We start from the raw sequence: 15,232 nt of genomic DNA, 5'->3' as shown, positions 1-15,232 counted from the left end.
TTTTACTGATTGATTTGGCTGTGCCAGGTCCTAGCTGCAGCATGTGAACTCTTAGAGTTGCAGTATGTGGATCTAGTTTCCTTTTCAGGGGTCAAACCCAGGCCCTCTGCATTGGGAGCCCGGAGTCTTAGCTTCAGGACCTCCAGGCAAGTCCCTTAGAAGGCATTAATCATCATAATGCCTACCCATAACACACAATAAATGTCTAAACCAAAACATTAATGACAACTACAGCCAAACAAAACATAGCCTTGACTAGACGGACCTTTGTTGGCAAAGTAATGTCTCTGCTTTTGAATATGCTATCTAGGTTGGTCATAACTTTCCTTCCAAGGAGTAAGCATCTTTTAATTTCATGGCTGCAGTCACCATCTGCAGTGATTTTGGAGCCCCCAAAAATAAAGTCTGACACTGTTTCTACTGTTTCCCATCTATTTCCCATGAAGTGATGGGACCAGATGCCATGATCTTCGTTTTCTGAATGTTGAGCTTTAAGCCAATTTTTTCACTCTCCTCTTTCATCAAGAGGCTTTTTAGTTCCTCTTCACTTTCTGCCATAAGGGTGGTGTCATCTGCATATCTGAGGTTATTGATATTTCTCCCGGCAATCTTGATTCCAGCTTGTGCTTCTTCCAGCCCAGTGTTTCTCATGAAGTACTCTGCATATAAGTTAAATAAGCAGGGTGACAATATATAGCCTCGACGTACTCCTTTTCCTATTTGGAACCAGTCTGTTGTTCCATGTCCAGTTCTAACTGTTGCTTCCTGACCTGCATATAGGTTTCTCAAGAGGCAGGTCAGGTGGTCTGGTATTCCCATCTCTTTCAGAATTTTCCATAGTTTATTGTGATCGACACAGTCAAAGGCTTTGTCGTAGACAACAAAGCAGAAATAGATGTTTATCTGGAACTCCCTTGCTTTTTCCATGATCCAGCAGATGTTGGCAATTTGATCTCTGGTTCTTCTGCCTTTTCTAAAACCAGCTTGAACATCTGGAAGTTCATGGTTCACATATTGCTGAAGCCTGGCTTGGAGAATTTTGAGCATTACTTTACCAGAGTGTGAGATGAGTGCAATTGTGAGGTAGTTTGAGCATTCTTTGGCATTGCCTTTCTTTGGGATTAGAATGAAAACTGACCTTTTCCAGTCCTGTGGCCACTGCTGAGTTTTCCAAATTTGCTGGCATATTGAGTGCAGCACTTTCACAGCATCATCTTTCAGGATTTGAAATAGCTCCACTGGAAGTCCATCACCTCCACTAGCTTTGTTCATAGTGATGCTTTCTAAGGCCCACTTGACTTCACATTCCAGGATGTCTGGCTCTAGATGAGCGATCACACCATCGTGATTATCCGGGTTGTGAAGATCCTTTTGTACAGTTCTGTGTATTCTTGCCATCTCTTCTTAATATCTTCTGTTTCTGTTAGGTCCAGACCATTTCTGTCCTTTATTGAGCCCGTCTTTGCATGAAATGTTCTCTTGGTATCTCTAATTTTCTTGCCCTCAATAGTTTGATGCTAATTTCAAAACATTTGAAACCACAACACAGCTTTCTTTACAAATATATCTAAACAGAGTGGATAACCAAAGACACATTCAAAATGTCATCACACCCCTCTCCTTACTTTACCTGTTCATTTTCTTCACTTAGTTTCAATGTAAGACCTAGAATAACAGAAAATCAATAAAGCTGCTGAGTCACCTGGGGCTTAAAGAATTTTTCACAAAACCAATTATTTCCCAAATAAACTTTATTTTTAAAAGAATACCACAACAGAGTTGTAGAAATTTAAATATAACACATCTCAGCAGTATTGCTGAGGCAAATTATATACAAGTGGAGTCACAGTTCATGTCTGATTATTCTTACGAATCAAAACGTGCCAAGATGCTGCTACACTAAACAGGCAGATAATATAAAAACAACCATAACCTATTTACATGCTGTCATTTCATACTTGTATCTAAATATTTAGGTGGGAATTGATCCAAATTCATACAAGATAAATAATATGCTCCCTGAATAACCAAAATTCTTTTTCCTTTCCTCCTTCACCATAGATAGCATCATCAGTAATATTTATACAATATAGCATGGGATGACAAGCTACTTTCTTTCCCTCAATAATACAATACAAAGCTTTTTGTATTGTGGTTTGTAAGTCCTTCAAGTTGACGAAAACAGCAGTGACAACTTAAGAGTTTTCTAAATATAGGTGATTTCATCAGAGAAAGGTGTTATTTATGTTCTTCCCAAGAACTTCCTGTTTTGGTGATGAAAATGTCAATAATATAATCGGTGAAAGTCCATATATGATGGAGTAATTGTTCATAAGTATTAAAATAACGTACAAACCACCCAGAGGTAAACAGGAATGAAAGCACTAAGACACATGCCTGGACCCTCTCGCCCCGAGGGTTTTTGAGGCAATTCAGTGCTCACCCTAAGATTATTCAGTGAGGCCAGAGACATTTCTGGATCATGGGACTTCAAAAGCGCCACATACAGCCAGTTAACTATCTTCAAAGGATAAGGATCCAAGGACAAAAACCAGAGTTGACTACTAGGAGAACAAACTGAAGAGAGAATCCTTTTCAATACTAGAGGGCAGTAGAAAGATACTTAACTTGGGGACTAAAATCTGGGTCTGCAAGTTAGTTATTGATTGACCTTGGGCACAACAATCAATCTCTCTGAATGACAACTTCCTCATTTAAAAAATAGGTACAGTAAGATCTCTTTTTTTCATAGGCTTAGTGAGAATCAGACAATGATGCACTTGAGATCACTTTGTAAACTTACTCATCTTAGCAAATGAGGTTTGGGTATTTTTAAAAAGTATTAGGGAAGAATTCCAATTTAAGATAAAATTATAAAATCATCAACTTTTGACTCAGGATAGACCTCTGTTCAAAGGTAGCTGCTGTGAACTAACACAACATTGTAAAGTAACTATACTTCAATAAAAATTAAAAAAAATAGTAGCTGCTGTGGGTCTGCCTCATTTTTTTTCTGATGAGGCAGAAATGGGATTTTTTAAAATTGTATCATTAATTTCTCTTATAAGACAATGTTACTATAGTATAACACATTAGTTATAGACATTTATCAGTTAAAGAATGAGGAAGGGCCATCTGCTAGCCTTAAAAAGTAAACAGTGACTCAATCGAACTCTTCACCGCCTTTTCAATATTTTGACACATTTTATTATGAAGAAATAAACACATAAATAATTTGTTCTGTTAATCATGGTAGGTCATTCATTGCTAGTTATGTAGCTTAAATCCCAGGCAGAATATTTCAATGTAAACATTTATAAATTATGAATTTTGTTACTCACTTCAGCATTGCACATCTCTTCAGTAAAGCAGTAACTTAAAAGTAGAGCTCAACAACCATTTTCCTGTTTTCCTCAAGCAGAGACTCAAAAGCCGTAACAGGCACACTGTTTCATTACAACATGAAAATAATAAGCCTTGGGTTATTGCTAAAGGCTTTTCAAATATCAGCATCTAACTTGGAGATGAGGGAAAAATAGAGGGTGCTGACCTGTGCTGTAACCTGTTCTTATGTTGGGCATGCTCCTGGTTGCAATATTTTAAAATTATATGTATGCAAGTAAAACATACGGCTTCACATGTGAAAGTGAAAAATGATCCAGAAGTCTTCTCTTCAAAAACAGATCAACTTTTTCTCCCCAATAACTTACCAGAAATAAATGTACTTAGAAGCCCTAAGGGGTTCTTCAAATAATATTCAGAAAAGTATATAAAAATAAAAAAACAAAGCATGAACAGAACATAGTTAACAAATAAGACTTTCTTTCAGGATGATTACCCTTGCTTTTAAGGATGGATGCCATGTAAAATGGGAGACGTGTGTCTATAATTCATCGTGTTTATATGTAAATTCTCTGGCAGATATAAATCCATCTTTGTCTTCATCTTCTTTATCAAAAATATCCTCTACCAAAACATCATGATGACTTTCATTCACCACTGCACCATGCTTTTCAAACTCCTTCTTTAAATACACTTTAACCTACAAAATAATGGGTCACATTAATAATTCAGATTCATAAGACACCCACATTGACCCAATCAATATTATAGACAAGATGGGTAGTGCATTTAATTATATATAACAACTACTAAACAACTACATATGATAGTAAAAGAGTCATAAAGAACTTTTCCCCTTAAAAGCTGTTTCTATGGTGCTATGGGCTTCCCAGGTGGCTCAGTGGTAAAGAATCCGCCTGCAGTGCAGGAGACTTACGTTCTCTCCCTGGATCGGGAAGATTGCCTGGAGAGGGAAATGGCAACCCACTTCAGGATTCTTGTCTGGGAAATCCCATGGACAAGGAGGCTGGCGGACTACAGTCCATGGGGTCTCAAAAGAGCTGGACACAAGTAAACCACAACAAATAGTGCTATGGCAGAGACACTGACTACTGCACAGAGGCAAACAGAAGGATTATAGCATGAGAAAAACACACAATACAGCATACTAATCCCAGTCCACATAAAGTCAAGGATTTGAAAGACCGCTATCCCTCAATCCACTGAATTACCCAGATCTTGTTTTCTAACAAGGATCAGAATTCCAGGTATTTCTCTTAAAATCAGACTAAGTGATGGCCTTTTTACAATTTAAGTAGATGACTAGAAACAGTAGCTGCTCTGGACCTTGGTGTGATCATGCCACTTGACCTTTTGATGTCAGAGATTAAAGCAAAATCCAGACTGATGAGTATTTAGACTAAAAATTTCCATTTCTACACAGATATTTGAATATATAAACAAAATATTGCCCCCAATTACCTACTAGATTCACCATAATGCAGTTCAATTGTATTTTCATTTTTAACCATACCCCTATTATTCCTCTGTTAGATGAGCAATTTCAAGCCTTCTCTCCTCCCCCTACCACCAATATGCAAACATAATGTGCACATTTATTTTTAAGATTAAGGGGATGTAATGTAGTTGAAAAAAGCAGGAGAGGCAGTGATAATAGATGGGCTAATGTAGAACACGTCTCCAGGGTATATTGTGTGAATAAAGTGAGATGCCAAACAGTATGCACAGTATGCTGCTTTTTGTGTAAGCAAGGGGGAAATAAAACTGTATATTCATGTTTGCTAGTATTTGGATAGAGAAATACCTAGAAGAATACACTCAGTTTGGTTCAGTCGCTCAGTCGTGTCCGACTCTTGGCGACCTATGAATTGCAGCACGCCAGGCCTCCCTGTTCATCATCAACTCCCAGAGTTTACTCAAACTCAAGTCCATAGAGTCGGTGATGCCATCCAGCCATCTCATCCTCTGTCGTCCCCTTCTCCTCCTGCCCCCAATCCCTCCTAGCATCAGGGTCTTTTCCAATGAGTCAAACTAATAAAACTGGATAGGAAGGGGAAGGTCACATGGTAGAAGAGGATATAGGTGGGAGAATGACTTCTTAAAAAAATCTTTTTATACTGAATTGATTTCTTTGAACCATGTGAATGTGTTGTTTATTCAGGATTTTTTAAATGAAAGGGAATTCAAATTTATCTTGGATAGAAACAAGTTCATGACTGATAAACACTCTGAGGTGTTATAAATTTAGTAACTGTGGATCATGATCCTGTGGTTTATAACAACATATCCTATTCAAGACTCAATCATTTCCTGGTCATTGGAAAGAAGTGGATGAAAGGACAAAAAGGGTCTTGATTTCTGACCAGCCAAGCCATAGTGGAGAATGGGCGGAATGACTCAGTCATGTCCAATCCTTTGAGACCCCACGAACTATACTATACATACAGTCCATGGAATTCTCCAGGCCAGAATACTGGAGTGGGTAGTCTTTCCCTTCTCCAGGGGATCTTTCCAACCCAAGGATCGAACCCAGGTCTCCCGCATTGAAGGCAGATTCTTTACCAGCTGAGCCAGAAGGGAAGCCCAAGAATACTGGAGTGGGTAGCCTATCCCTTCTCCAGAGGATCTTCCCGACCCAGGAATTGAACCAGGGTCTCCTGCATTGCAGGTGGATTCTTTACCAATGAGCTGTCAGGGAAGCCAATAATGGAGAACATGAGTAGACAAAAAATTTAAGGATACAGATCTTTCTCCATTTCCTTCCCCACAGAAGCCAGACTAAGACACGTATGTGTAGCAATGGCTGCAAAAGCCTAAATAAATTATAGAGAGAAGTCTTCTTCCTTTCCCCTTACTCAACACCAGGACCTTGAGGCAGCTGGGAAAGGTCTGTCTGCTTCTGTGAAAAATCCAGACTAGGGTCTCCTATCCTAAGCAAAACTGAGCATGTGATCTGCTTGCTGCTGCTAACTGCTAGGCAATCACTATACAACTTCATTTAACAACCAGTGATATTATGCAGGACATCTATGTTTCTTACACAGTAACTGCAAAACAGGAATTTATCTCGGTAAAACAGATCTTCAAAAACTCTGGGGAAGGGGGAAGGGATAGTTAGGGAGTTTGGGAGGATATGCTACAAACTGCTATATCTACAATGGACAATCAACAAGGACATACGATATGGCACATGGAACTCTGCTCAATGTTATGTGGCAGCCTGGATGGGAGGGGAGTTTGGGGGAGAATGGATACATGTATATTTATGGCTGAGTCCCTTTGCTATTTATCTGATTGTTAATTGGCTACACCACAATACAAAAAAAAAAAAAAAAGGTTAAAAAAAAAGTCAAGAGCAAGATACAGCGAATCCTATTACATTAAGGAGAAAAAAAGCAAAAGAATGGGAAGTCTCAATATACTTTTCTCCAATACAATGATTTCTTATGAAAAAAAGGCAATTTTCAAAGCATCAGTATTTAAGAAAACTTATAAATAACATTTTACACAATAAAAATAAATTTTATTTAAAAATATATTTCTTAAAAAGTGAGTTAAAAGGAAGGAAGGAAAAAGGAAGGGAGGAAGGAAGGAAAAAGGAAGGGAAGAAGGGAGGAAAAAGGGAAGAGAGAGAGAAAGGGAAGGTCACCTCATTTTTAGAGAGTTTCCAGTCATCATTAAGATCCATTTCTTGGAATGACTCATGGGATCTTGGTCCATTTCGAATCTCCAGGAGATCAATGTTGAATATCAGTGTACTCTCTGGGGGAATTTTACCTGACACGTAGAGAGGGTGGGGGTTAAGTTTTATTAAAAAGATCACAAAGTTCAGATGATAGAAAACTTGCAGTAATTAACAAAATACTATTTTAACTGAATTAAATGAAGACCATTTCTCAGACTATCGCATATAGAGAAATTACTTATAGTTTATTCAAACAAATAGAATAAAGATAGAACAAATTATTAGATCCAAAAGAGAGTGTTTTGACTTTGCAATTAAAGATTGTTTTGTACACACACAGATGCCTCATGGTCTGAGCATTAAATTTCAAATATAATTAAGAGATTACATATTATATGTCAAGAATGACTTAATGGGCTTTCATTCAGAGTTAATCATAGTAGAAGTGATTTACTAACTTTTGGGTCAGAAACTCCTGGCCTAGAAACACATCAAGCATGGACATTTCCACCACTGGGAGGCAGTATATAACAAGGTGAGCTCACCCGGGGACAAAACACATCTGCCTTTCTCTAAGTCTCAGTTTTCTCGTCTGGAAGCAAATTCAACACATGTTAAGGAAATTCTATGGGAGGGGGAGACATTAAAACAAATTGCTGAGAAGGGAGAAAAAACTCTTTTAAAGTGAAAAGAGCTTTGTTAGAGTTCCAGGGACCTTAAAAAAACAAAACTAAACAAAACCAAAAACTTCTGGGAAACTGACATTATTTTTTTTCCCCAGTTTGTTTTCTTATACATATAATTAACATACAGGTCTAGGTAAAGATTACAAATATTTCTTAGTGCCCCACTCCCTCATCCCACATATTCCCATGAAAGAGCATTTGTAAGCATCCAAAGAACAAAACTTACACTATGTGCTGAAGCTTACCATTCCAGATCTAGGCAGAGAAGGGCATGCACTAGAGGTCATGGAGAAAACTGGTATCTTTCCAAAGGGAGGCATGCAAACATGGTACTAAAAAACTACAAAATTCGTGTTTAAGTACATGTTAGCAGGATTAGTTTCATGGGATTCTGTTTGAAGGAAATGACTCAAATTCAGATCTCTAACTTGTTACAAAGTAAAGTCAAGTTAAATGGAGTATGGAGAAAGAGACATGGACTAATACCATTTAGTATTTATATTAATATACTAATATCACTTATATAGACAGAAATGGACTAATACCATTTAATATTATATAAATATTAAAGGTAAAACAATAAAGATACAGAAAAGTGAAAGAATAGGTTAAACATCAGATACTTGACTTTATCCTCTAAAAGGATCATTATTAAAAATAAGAATTGAATTTTGTTAGTAAATCCTGTTCTTTGCAGAAGATTTACATAAATATTAAAAGGAGAAACGTTAAAACTTTGTTGAACATCAGAGAAACATTTTCAAGGTACTTCATTTTATTCTCCAAAAGGATGACTATTAAAACAAGAATTGAATTTTGTAATAAATCCTGTTCAATGCAGAAGATTTGAATAGCAAGGTCCATTTTAGAATATGTAATACTTCATATGTGGCACCTATGTTCTTCTTAGGAAACTGGGCTAGGAAACCATAGTCCCCACCTCATAAATGGTTAAGCTTGGAGGCTATGAAATCTGTATTTTTACTACATCAGAGTGGTTTTATGTCTAGTGCTAATGACTTCTTAAACTTTTTTTCTTCATTATGTACAGAATATGGAAGAGACAGAACCAAAAATAAAAATAACTCCCAGAACCACTGTCCATTATCAACATTCTATTTCTTTGTGATTCACTTTGTATGTGCATATATTTTTTCCTAATACTTACTATCATACTACATATATCTTTGTTTTCTAATTTTATATATAACATTACAGCATACATATTTTAGATATAATTTTTTTAAATGTTAAAAATACTATTTTATTTTAAATATTAATTAGTTTTATTTGGCTGCACCAGGTCTTAGTTGCAGCACACAGGATGTTTGATCTTTTTTGTGGCATACAGGATTTTTAGTTGCAGTGTGTGGAATCTAGTTCCCTGACCAGGGATCAAACCTGGGCTCGCCACACTGAGAGTGTTGGAGTCTTAGCCATTGGACTATTAGGGAAGCCCCGAAATGCCATTTTAAAATAACTGGGTCATATTTATTTAGCTATACCTCTGTTATTATACACTGAAGTTGATTTCAGTCTTTTAGCTATTAAAAACAACATAGTGATGGACATTTTTGTTTATAAATCTTTCCCCAACACCAGATTATTCCCTTAGGTTAGACTCTAATGAAGGAGTTATAGGATGCATGCATATACACATCTTTAGGCTTCTTATAAGTAGCCCTTTGGAAAACTGCATGGTCTCCCATCTAAACAACAGGTTTTATTGCCTGCCCCAGAATACTAGCACCAAGGCTCCCTGGACCAACTAGCCCAGTTGCTTCTGCTTTATTAAACTCATTTCATGTCATTCCATTATTTATTTAAATAAATTATCAAACAATTTTAAAACAAACATGAAAAGAACCTCCAATAAAAGCTCTGTGACTCATGGGAGATGTCAGTTGTGACTCATACACAGCTCACATCTAAAATTGCATTTAATGCCTTAATAATCTATATTTCAAATGTTCAACTCATCAAAACACTTATATTGAGTAGTCTTTCTTTTTGCATTATTAAAACAAATCAGAAAAAAAGAAAAAGAAAGAAAAAAACAAACAAACAAACAAACAAAAAACAAATCAGTAAGTTTCAATTGGGGAGGATAAAAAAGTCCGAGAGACAACGGTGACACTGGCACAACAATGTGAATGTACTTAATGCCACTAAACTATATACTTCAAAACGGTAAACTGTACGTTATGTATATAATACTACCATTTAAAAAACCCACCATGTTGGTGAGCAATAGTAAACAAAGTTGAGATTACAGAACATTTTTTCATTGATAGTTCAGTTGACCATTTATATATTATGATTAATTGGCCCCTTCAAATGATAATCAAGACATAATTATATTTTCCTAAGATATACAAGTCCTGTATTTACTTCTTAAAAAAAATACACAGTAGATACTACCTTCTATGCCTAATCCAGGGAAGAATTATAATGCTGTAGTACAAATGTAGAATTGTTATTACCTTTTCCTTCTTTTCCATAGCCCAAGGCAGGAGGAATGGTGAGCTTTCTCTTCTCTCCTACACACATTCCCTTCAAGCCCTGGTCCCAACCTTTGAGAGCCTCCAGGATGCCCAGGGTGAACCAAATAGGCTGACCATTGTTATGTTTGTGACTACAACAGAAAGAAAACACATTTGGGCTCTTTAGTAACCTTATCATTGCTTCTGCTCATGCTCAGTCGCTAAGTTGTGTCTGACTTTTTGCGATCTCATGGACTATTGCCCACCAGGCTCCTCTGTCCACAGGACTCTCTAGGCAAGAATACTGGAGTGGGTTGCCACTTCCTTCTCCAGGGGATCTTTTCAATCCAAGGATGGAACCTGTGTCTCCTGCGTCTCCTGCACTGGCAGGCAAATTCTTTTACCACTGCGCCACCTGGGAAGCCTTGTTGTATACTAAGTATTACCTAAATGCTTTGCTTCTTTTAAGTCTAACAGTGATCATATGAGATAAGTACCATTATTATACCATTGTACAGTGGAGGAAACTGAGGTTAAGTGTGCCAGTATCTGACTTAACTCCAAAGGTCAAAGTACAAATGTTGAATTCCAAAGTTCAAAGTCCTAATCACACAGTGATGCTTTCCCTGGGAGACCACTAGGGTGCAGAAGAGGGATAAAATAATGGAATATGGATGAGTTTGGGAAGGAGGATGAGAGGCTAAGAATACTCCCATAGACAACAGAGAGTTGAGAGCACAGCATCTTAAATCCTCTCTACAACCTTTCCTGATGTACAGCCTGCTGATGGTTCTGACAGGTGCAAGAGGCTGCTCTTCAGCCCTGAATCCCCACTCAGACCCTGGCCTAATTCTCTCCCTAGGTGTTTATTGTGGGGCTATGCAAGGCAGTCTGGAAGAGTGGCCCCTCAAGGACTGGAGAAGAAGTGAATGGTTAAGATATCCTGGCTCACGAGAGGCCAGCCTAAGAAAGCCAATCTGATGGACTACTGGAGGAGCTTGTGGGCTGAGTAGTATCTAACCCAGTTTACTCACTCTTAGTGCAATAAGGGGGCTTCTCTGGTGGCTCAGATGGTAAAGAATCTGCCTGCAATGTGGGAGACCCAGGTTCGACCCCTGGGTCAGGAAGATCCCCTGGAGAAGGGAAAGGCAACCCACTCCAGTATTCTTGCCTAGAGAATTCTATGGACAGAGAAGCCTGGCAGGCTATAATCCACGGGACCCCAAAGAGTTGGACATGACTGAGAGACTAACATCACTTCAGTGCAATAAGGGAACTGTCCTATTCTCTTGTAGGTGAGAACTGGAAGTCGTTCTACTAAGCTTCCCAAGTACCATGGTTACTAAATGTAGGTAAAGGCCCTCACTTCTTTTCCTGAATTTCGCCCATGATCAAAGTAGCAAAATGGCAACTGTAGAACATAGAGGAAAGCTAAAACAGAAGAAAGAAAGAAGAAAGAATCCAGTACCCAGTACTGTTACAGTTTTTGCATGTTTACTGTCACGCTAAAGGATTTAGGCCATTTACCACATAGGTTACGGTTCTTGAAATGATGAACGTGCTTTATAAACTGATCATCTGGTGGTACTTTCATTATAATACTCAGAGTTAGCAGGTTTTGGCCATTTACTTGGAGGCTGCATGACAATATTCCCCTGATCAGGAACTAGAACTTCAGTAGCAAAGTGTTAAATAATGTCGTTTACACTGAAGTCCACACAGGCTTTTGGTTCTGAGACTTGAAAGGCTGGATCTAAAACAGATCAGACTAAAATAAAAATGTAATTGAAAGTTTCAAATGCAAATCATAATATTGTTTAATGTCCAACGTGGCACTGGCTTCATTGATAAAAAAAGATAGGGCTATTGAGAATTCAGTGGCAAGCCACCATCTTGGAACTTTTTTCAAGGGCTAACAGAGTTCAGAGAAGAGTGCCACTGACTTCAGAACGTCATGACAGACCAGATCGGAATGCCCAGTAAAGGCAGTTTATCAGAAAACAAGGTCTAGGAAGGGCCATGAATCTTTGCTTCTTTAGTTCATATCATTCTCTCTACCTGGATGCCCTCCCTTCCTCATTCTCCACCAAAAAACCTCCATCCATCTTTCCAGACCCATCTCAATTATGATCTCTGGGAAGTCGCTCTGTTTCCCCACCTTTAGAGCACGATTAATTCTAGAGCCCATTATGCTTTGTGAGCACTTCGAACATTCTGTCCTTTACATCAGAGTTATTTGTCTTCCTTCCCCCCTGTAGACAGTGTCCTGCTAGAGAAGAAGCCACTCTTAGTCATCTTTGTACCCTAGGGCCTGACTTGTGGTCGCTCAGTAAGGATTTGATTGATGGATAGATGAGTGAATGGATGAGGCTGGAAAGAAGTCAGATATTTAAATTTTCTCTACTATCAAACAAAAGGGCTAACATAAAGAAATGTTCAGTAAATACGTTTGGAATGGAATCAGAGATTCAATGCCTAATTGGAAATCACTATACTTGTAAAAGATTTCTACTTTGCAATTTCTTTTTTTATGAAACAGAAATAATGATAGTGTAACCACCTGAAAATCCTTCACTGTAGGTATTGGATTAATCTTCCATAACCATACCCACACCCGTCAATGAAGTCTTTGATTTCCAGAAAGAAATAATGAAATGAATCACAGTCCTGTTCCTTGACCAAAGTGTCATCTATCAGAACAGAATTTAAATAAGTCAATGAACTAACGTTAACATATCCTATAACAAGCAAATAAATGCTGGTATATTCTGCTCATGAGGTTGCTATGAAAAGTTAAAGTAAATTTCACCTACACCAAAGTTATTTTCCCTTGGGATCAAAGTTTGAGAAATGAGAATTCCTTTAAGTCTTTTCTACTTATTGCCTAATTATACACCTAGATATTTCTACAGTATTTCAGAAATTCTAGTTCTAATTTTTATAATTTAAAAAATTACTGCTTTATCCTGAGCACATATTTCCAATAAGATCTTCAAAGGCCTTGTTATATAAGATTGGCTTTCAACAACTTCCTTTCCCCATAGAAAGAAATTAGATATTTCAGTTTTTTTAAAGAGATAAAGTTGGTACGCGACACTATCCCTGCCCAAGAGCTGGCATATGTGGGTTGGGTTCTTTTACTATTTTACCCGGAAGGTATAATTACTTACGTGGAGTGAAATAAGGAGCCGTCCTTTTCTAAGTAGCCTTCATAGTGGACCAACATCAAATCCCCTCCTTTGGTCTTGCGATGGCAGATGAACGGCTTCTGGAGAACTTCAATCTTCACTTCTGGTTCTGGGATGAGAGCCCCACTCAAACAAGTTACTAACAGTGTCAGGACTGCATTCCACAAGAAAAGCCTCATGTTGCCAGGGCAGGAAAGAAGTTGCTACAAAAACACAGAAAGGGCCCCCGACCTCATAGAGTTAAGAAAGTAGCTGAAGACTTAAAGACAACAGCCTCTGGCAAGTCATGACTCCCCCCTTCCTAGCAGACGTGGCACATTCACCACGGACAACTTTCCCACGCTCTGTGGACTCACCTCTAAAGAGTTAAGCCCAAACCCTGCCCTGACTGGCTCTTACAACGGGGGCTCCTGGAAAGACGGCCTCCCATTGGCTTGTGATTCTGTCCCTCAGGAGCCTCTCAAGCCAATGATGTCACAGTATTGCAATTTTCTGTTCCGCTGAGGGGAGGTAGCGCAGAAGCAAATCACCCGGGGTGGTCCTGAAGGCCCGGGGAGTGCAGAATTCCACAATTTAGGAACTGGAGCGAGGGGTAGGGAGCAAAGCTAACCGGAAACCTCAGACAGATTCAGAGGTGTAAAGAATCCGCAGGGTTGTGAAGTCCTGGGTCCAGGGGAAATGGCACAGGTCTCAGGAAAGACTGCTTTCGTCTTACGGTTGGTGAGAGAGCCCGCCCCCTTCCCCCAAAACCCCGCACACCAAAAAGCATGGTAAGGGGGCTTCCCAGGTGGAGCAGCGGTAAAGAATCTGCCTGCCAGAGGAGGAGACGCTGGAGACTCGGGTTCAATTCCTGGTTGGGAAGGATCCCCAGGAGTAGAAAATGGCAACCCACTCCAGTATTCTTGCCTGGAAAATTCCATGAACAGAGGAGCCTGGTGGGCTACAGTTCCTGGAATCGAAGAGACTCAGGCGACTGAGCACGCAGGCATGTAACAGTGGTTTAGGTTTCAAAGTGCTTTCTGGTTCTTCGTGAACCTCACGACTCTGTGGGTAAGGCAAGTTCTTCTATCCCTCTAAAAGATAAGTTAATATTTTGGCTAGGAGAGGTTAAGTGTCCTGCTTAAGTTTATTCAGCCCCAAAAGCAGTTGAGCTCCATCATCCAACCATCTTCTGATTCATTCTACACCACCACACAATATTATGGTCACTAATAATTTTAGATGACCTTAGTGTAGAGGGTCAACAATGAGAAAAGACCCTGCTGCTGGGAAAGATTGAAGGCAGAAGAGGGCAACAAAGGATGAGATGGTTGGATGGCATTATCGATTCAATGGACATGAACGGGCAAACTCTGGGAGATGGTGAGGGACAGGGAAGCCTGGTGTGCTACAGTTCATGGAGTCCTGAAGAGTCAGACACAACTTGGCCACTGAACAACAAAAGTGTAGAGGGTCAATAATAGCCTCTATCAAGGATAAGGATGTACAGACCTCTGTTTTAAAGCAGAAATATAAATCACAGTTATGAATTATACAGGCTAAGTTTCAAGATTTTCTTTTACATTTTTTGCATAATTTCAAAAGCAATACTTGTTCATTGAAGCTGACATGGAAGAAACTGGAAAACACTCGAGTTTCCAGTTAAAATACAGGAGTCACAGCATAGTGCTTTGTGACAACCCATCTGTGGGATGGGGTGGGAGGTGGGAGAGAGGTTCAAGAGGGAGGGGATATGTGTATACCTATGGCTTATGTTGACATATGGCAGAAACCAAAACAGCATTATAAAGCAATTATCCTCCCATTAAAAATAAATAATTTAAAAAA

The 15,232-nt window shown here is 38.8% G+C and overlaps 1 protein-coding gene across 1 annotated transcript; it reads right to left on the bottom strand.

Moving 5' to 3' along the window:
• Positions 1-1,736: 1,736 nt before the first annotated feature.
• FKBP14 (FKBP prolyl isomerase 14) lies at positions 1,737-13,765 on the bottom strand. The gene is made up of 4 exons (XM_004007932.6): positions 13,388-13,765; positions 10,218-10,369; positions 7,013-7,140; positions 1,737-4,042 (listed from the first exon to the last, which is right to left on the bottom strand). The coding sequence occupies exons 1-4, from the start codon at positions 13,582-13,584 to the stop codon at positions 3,884-3,886; spliced, it is 636 nt and encodes a 211-aa protein (XP_004007981.1). The 5' UTR covers positions 13,585-13,765; the 3' UTR covers positions 1,737-3,883.
• Between the last annotated feature and the right edge of the window lie 1,467 nt (positions 13,766-15,232).

This window comes from Ovis aries, chromosome 4, assembly GCF_016772045.2.
Source record: "Ovis aries strain OAR_USU_Benz2616 breed Rambouillet chromosome 4, ARS-UI_Ramb_v3.0, whole genome shotgun sequence".
NCBI classification, from domain to species: domain Eukaryota; kingdom Metazoa; phylum Chordata; class Mammalia; order Artiodactyla; family Bovidae; genus Ovis; species Ovis aries.
Note: the sequence above shows the minus strand (reverse complement) of the source record. Positions and strands in the feature narration are given on the sequence as shown.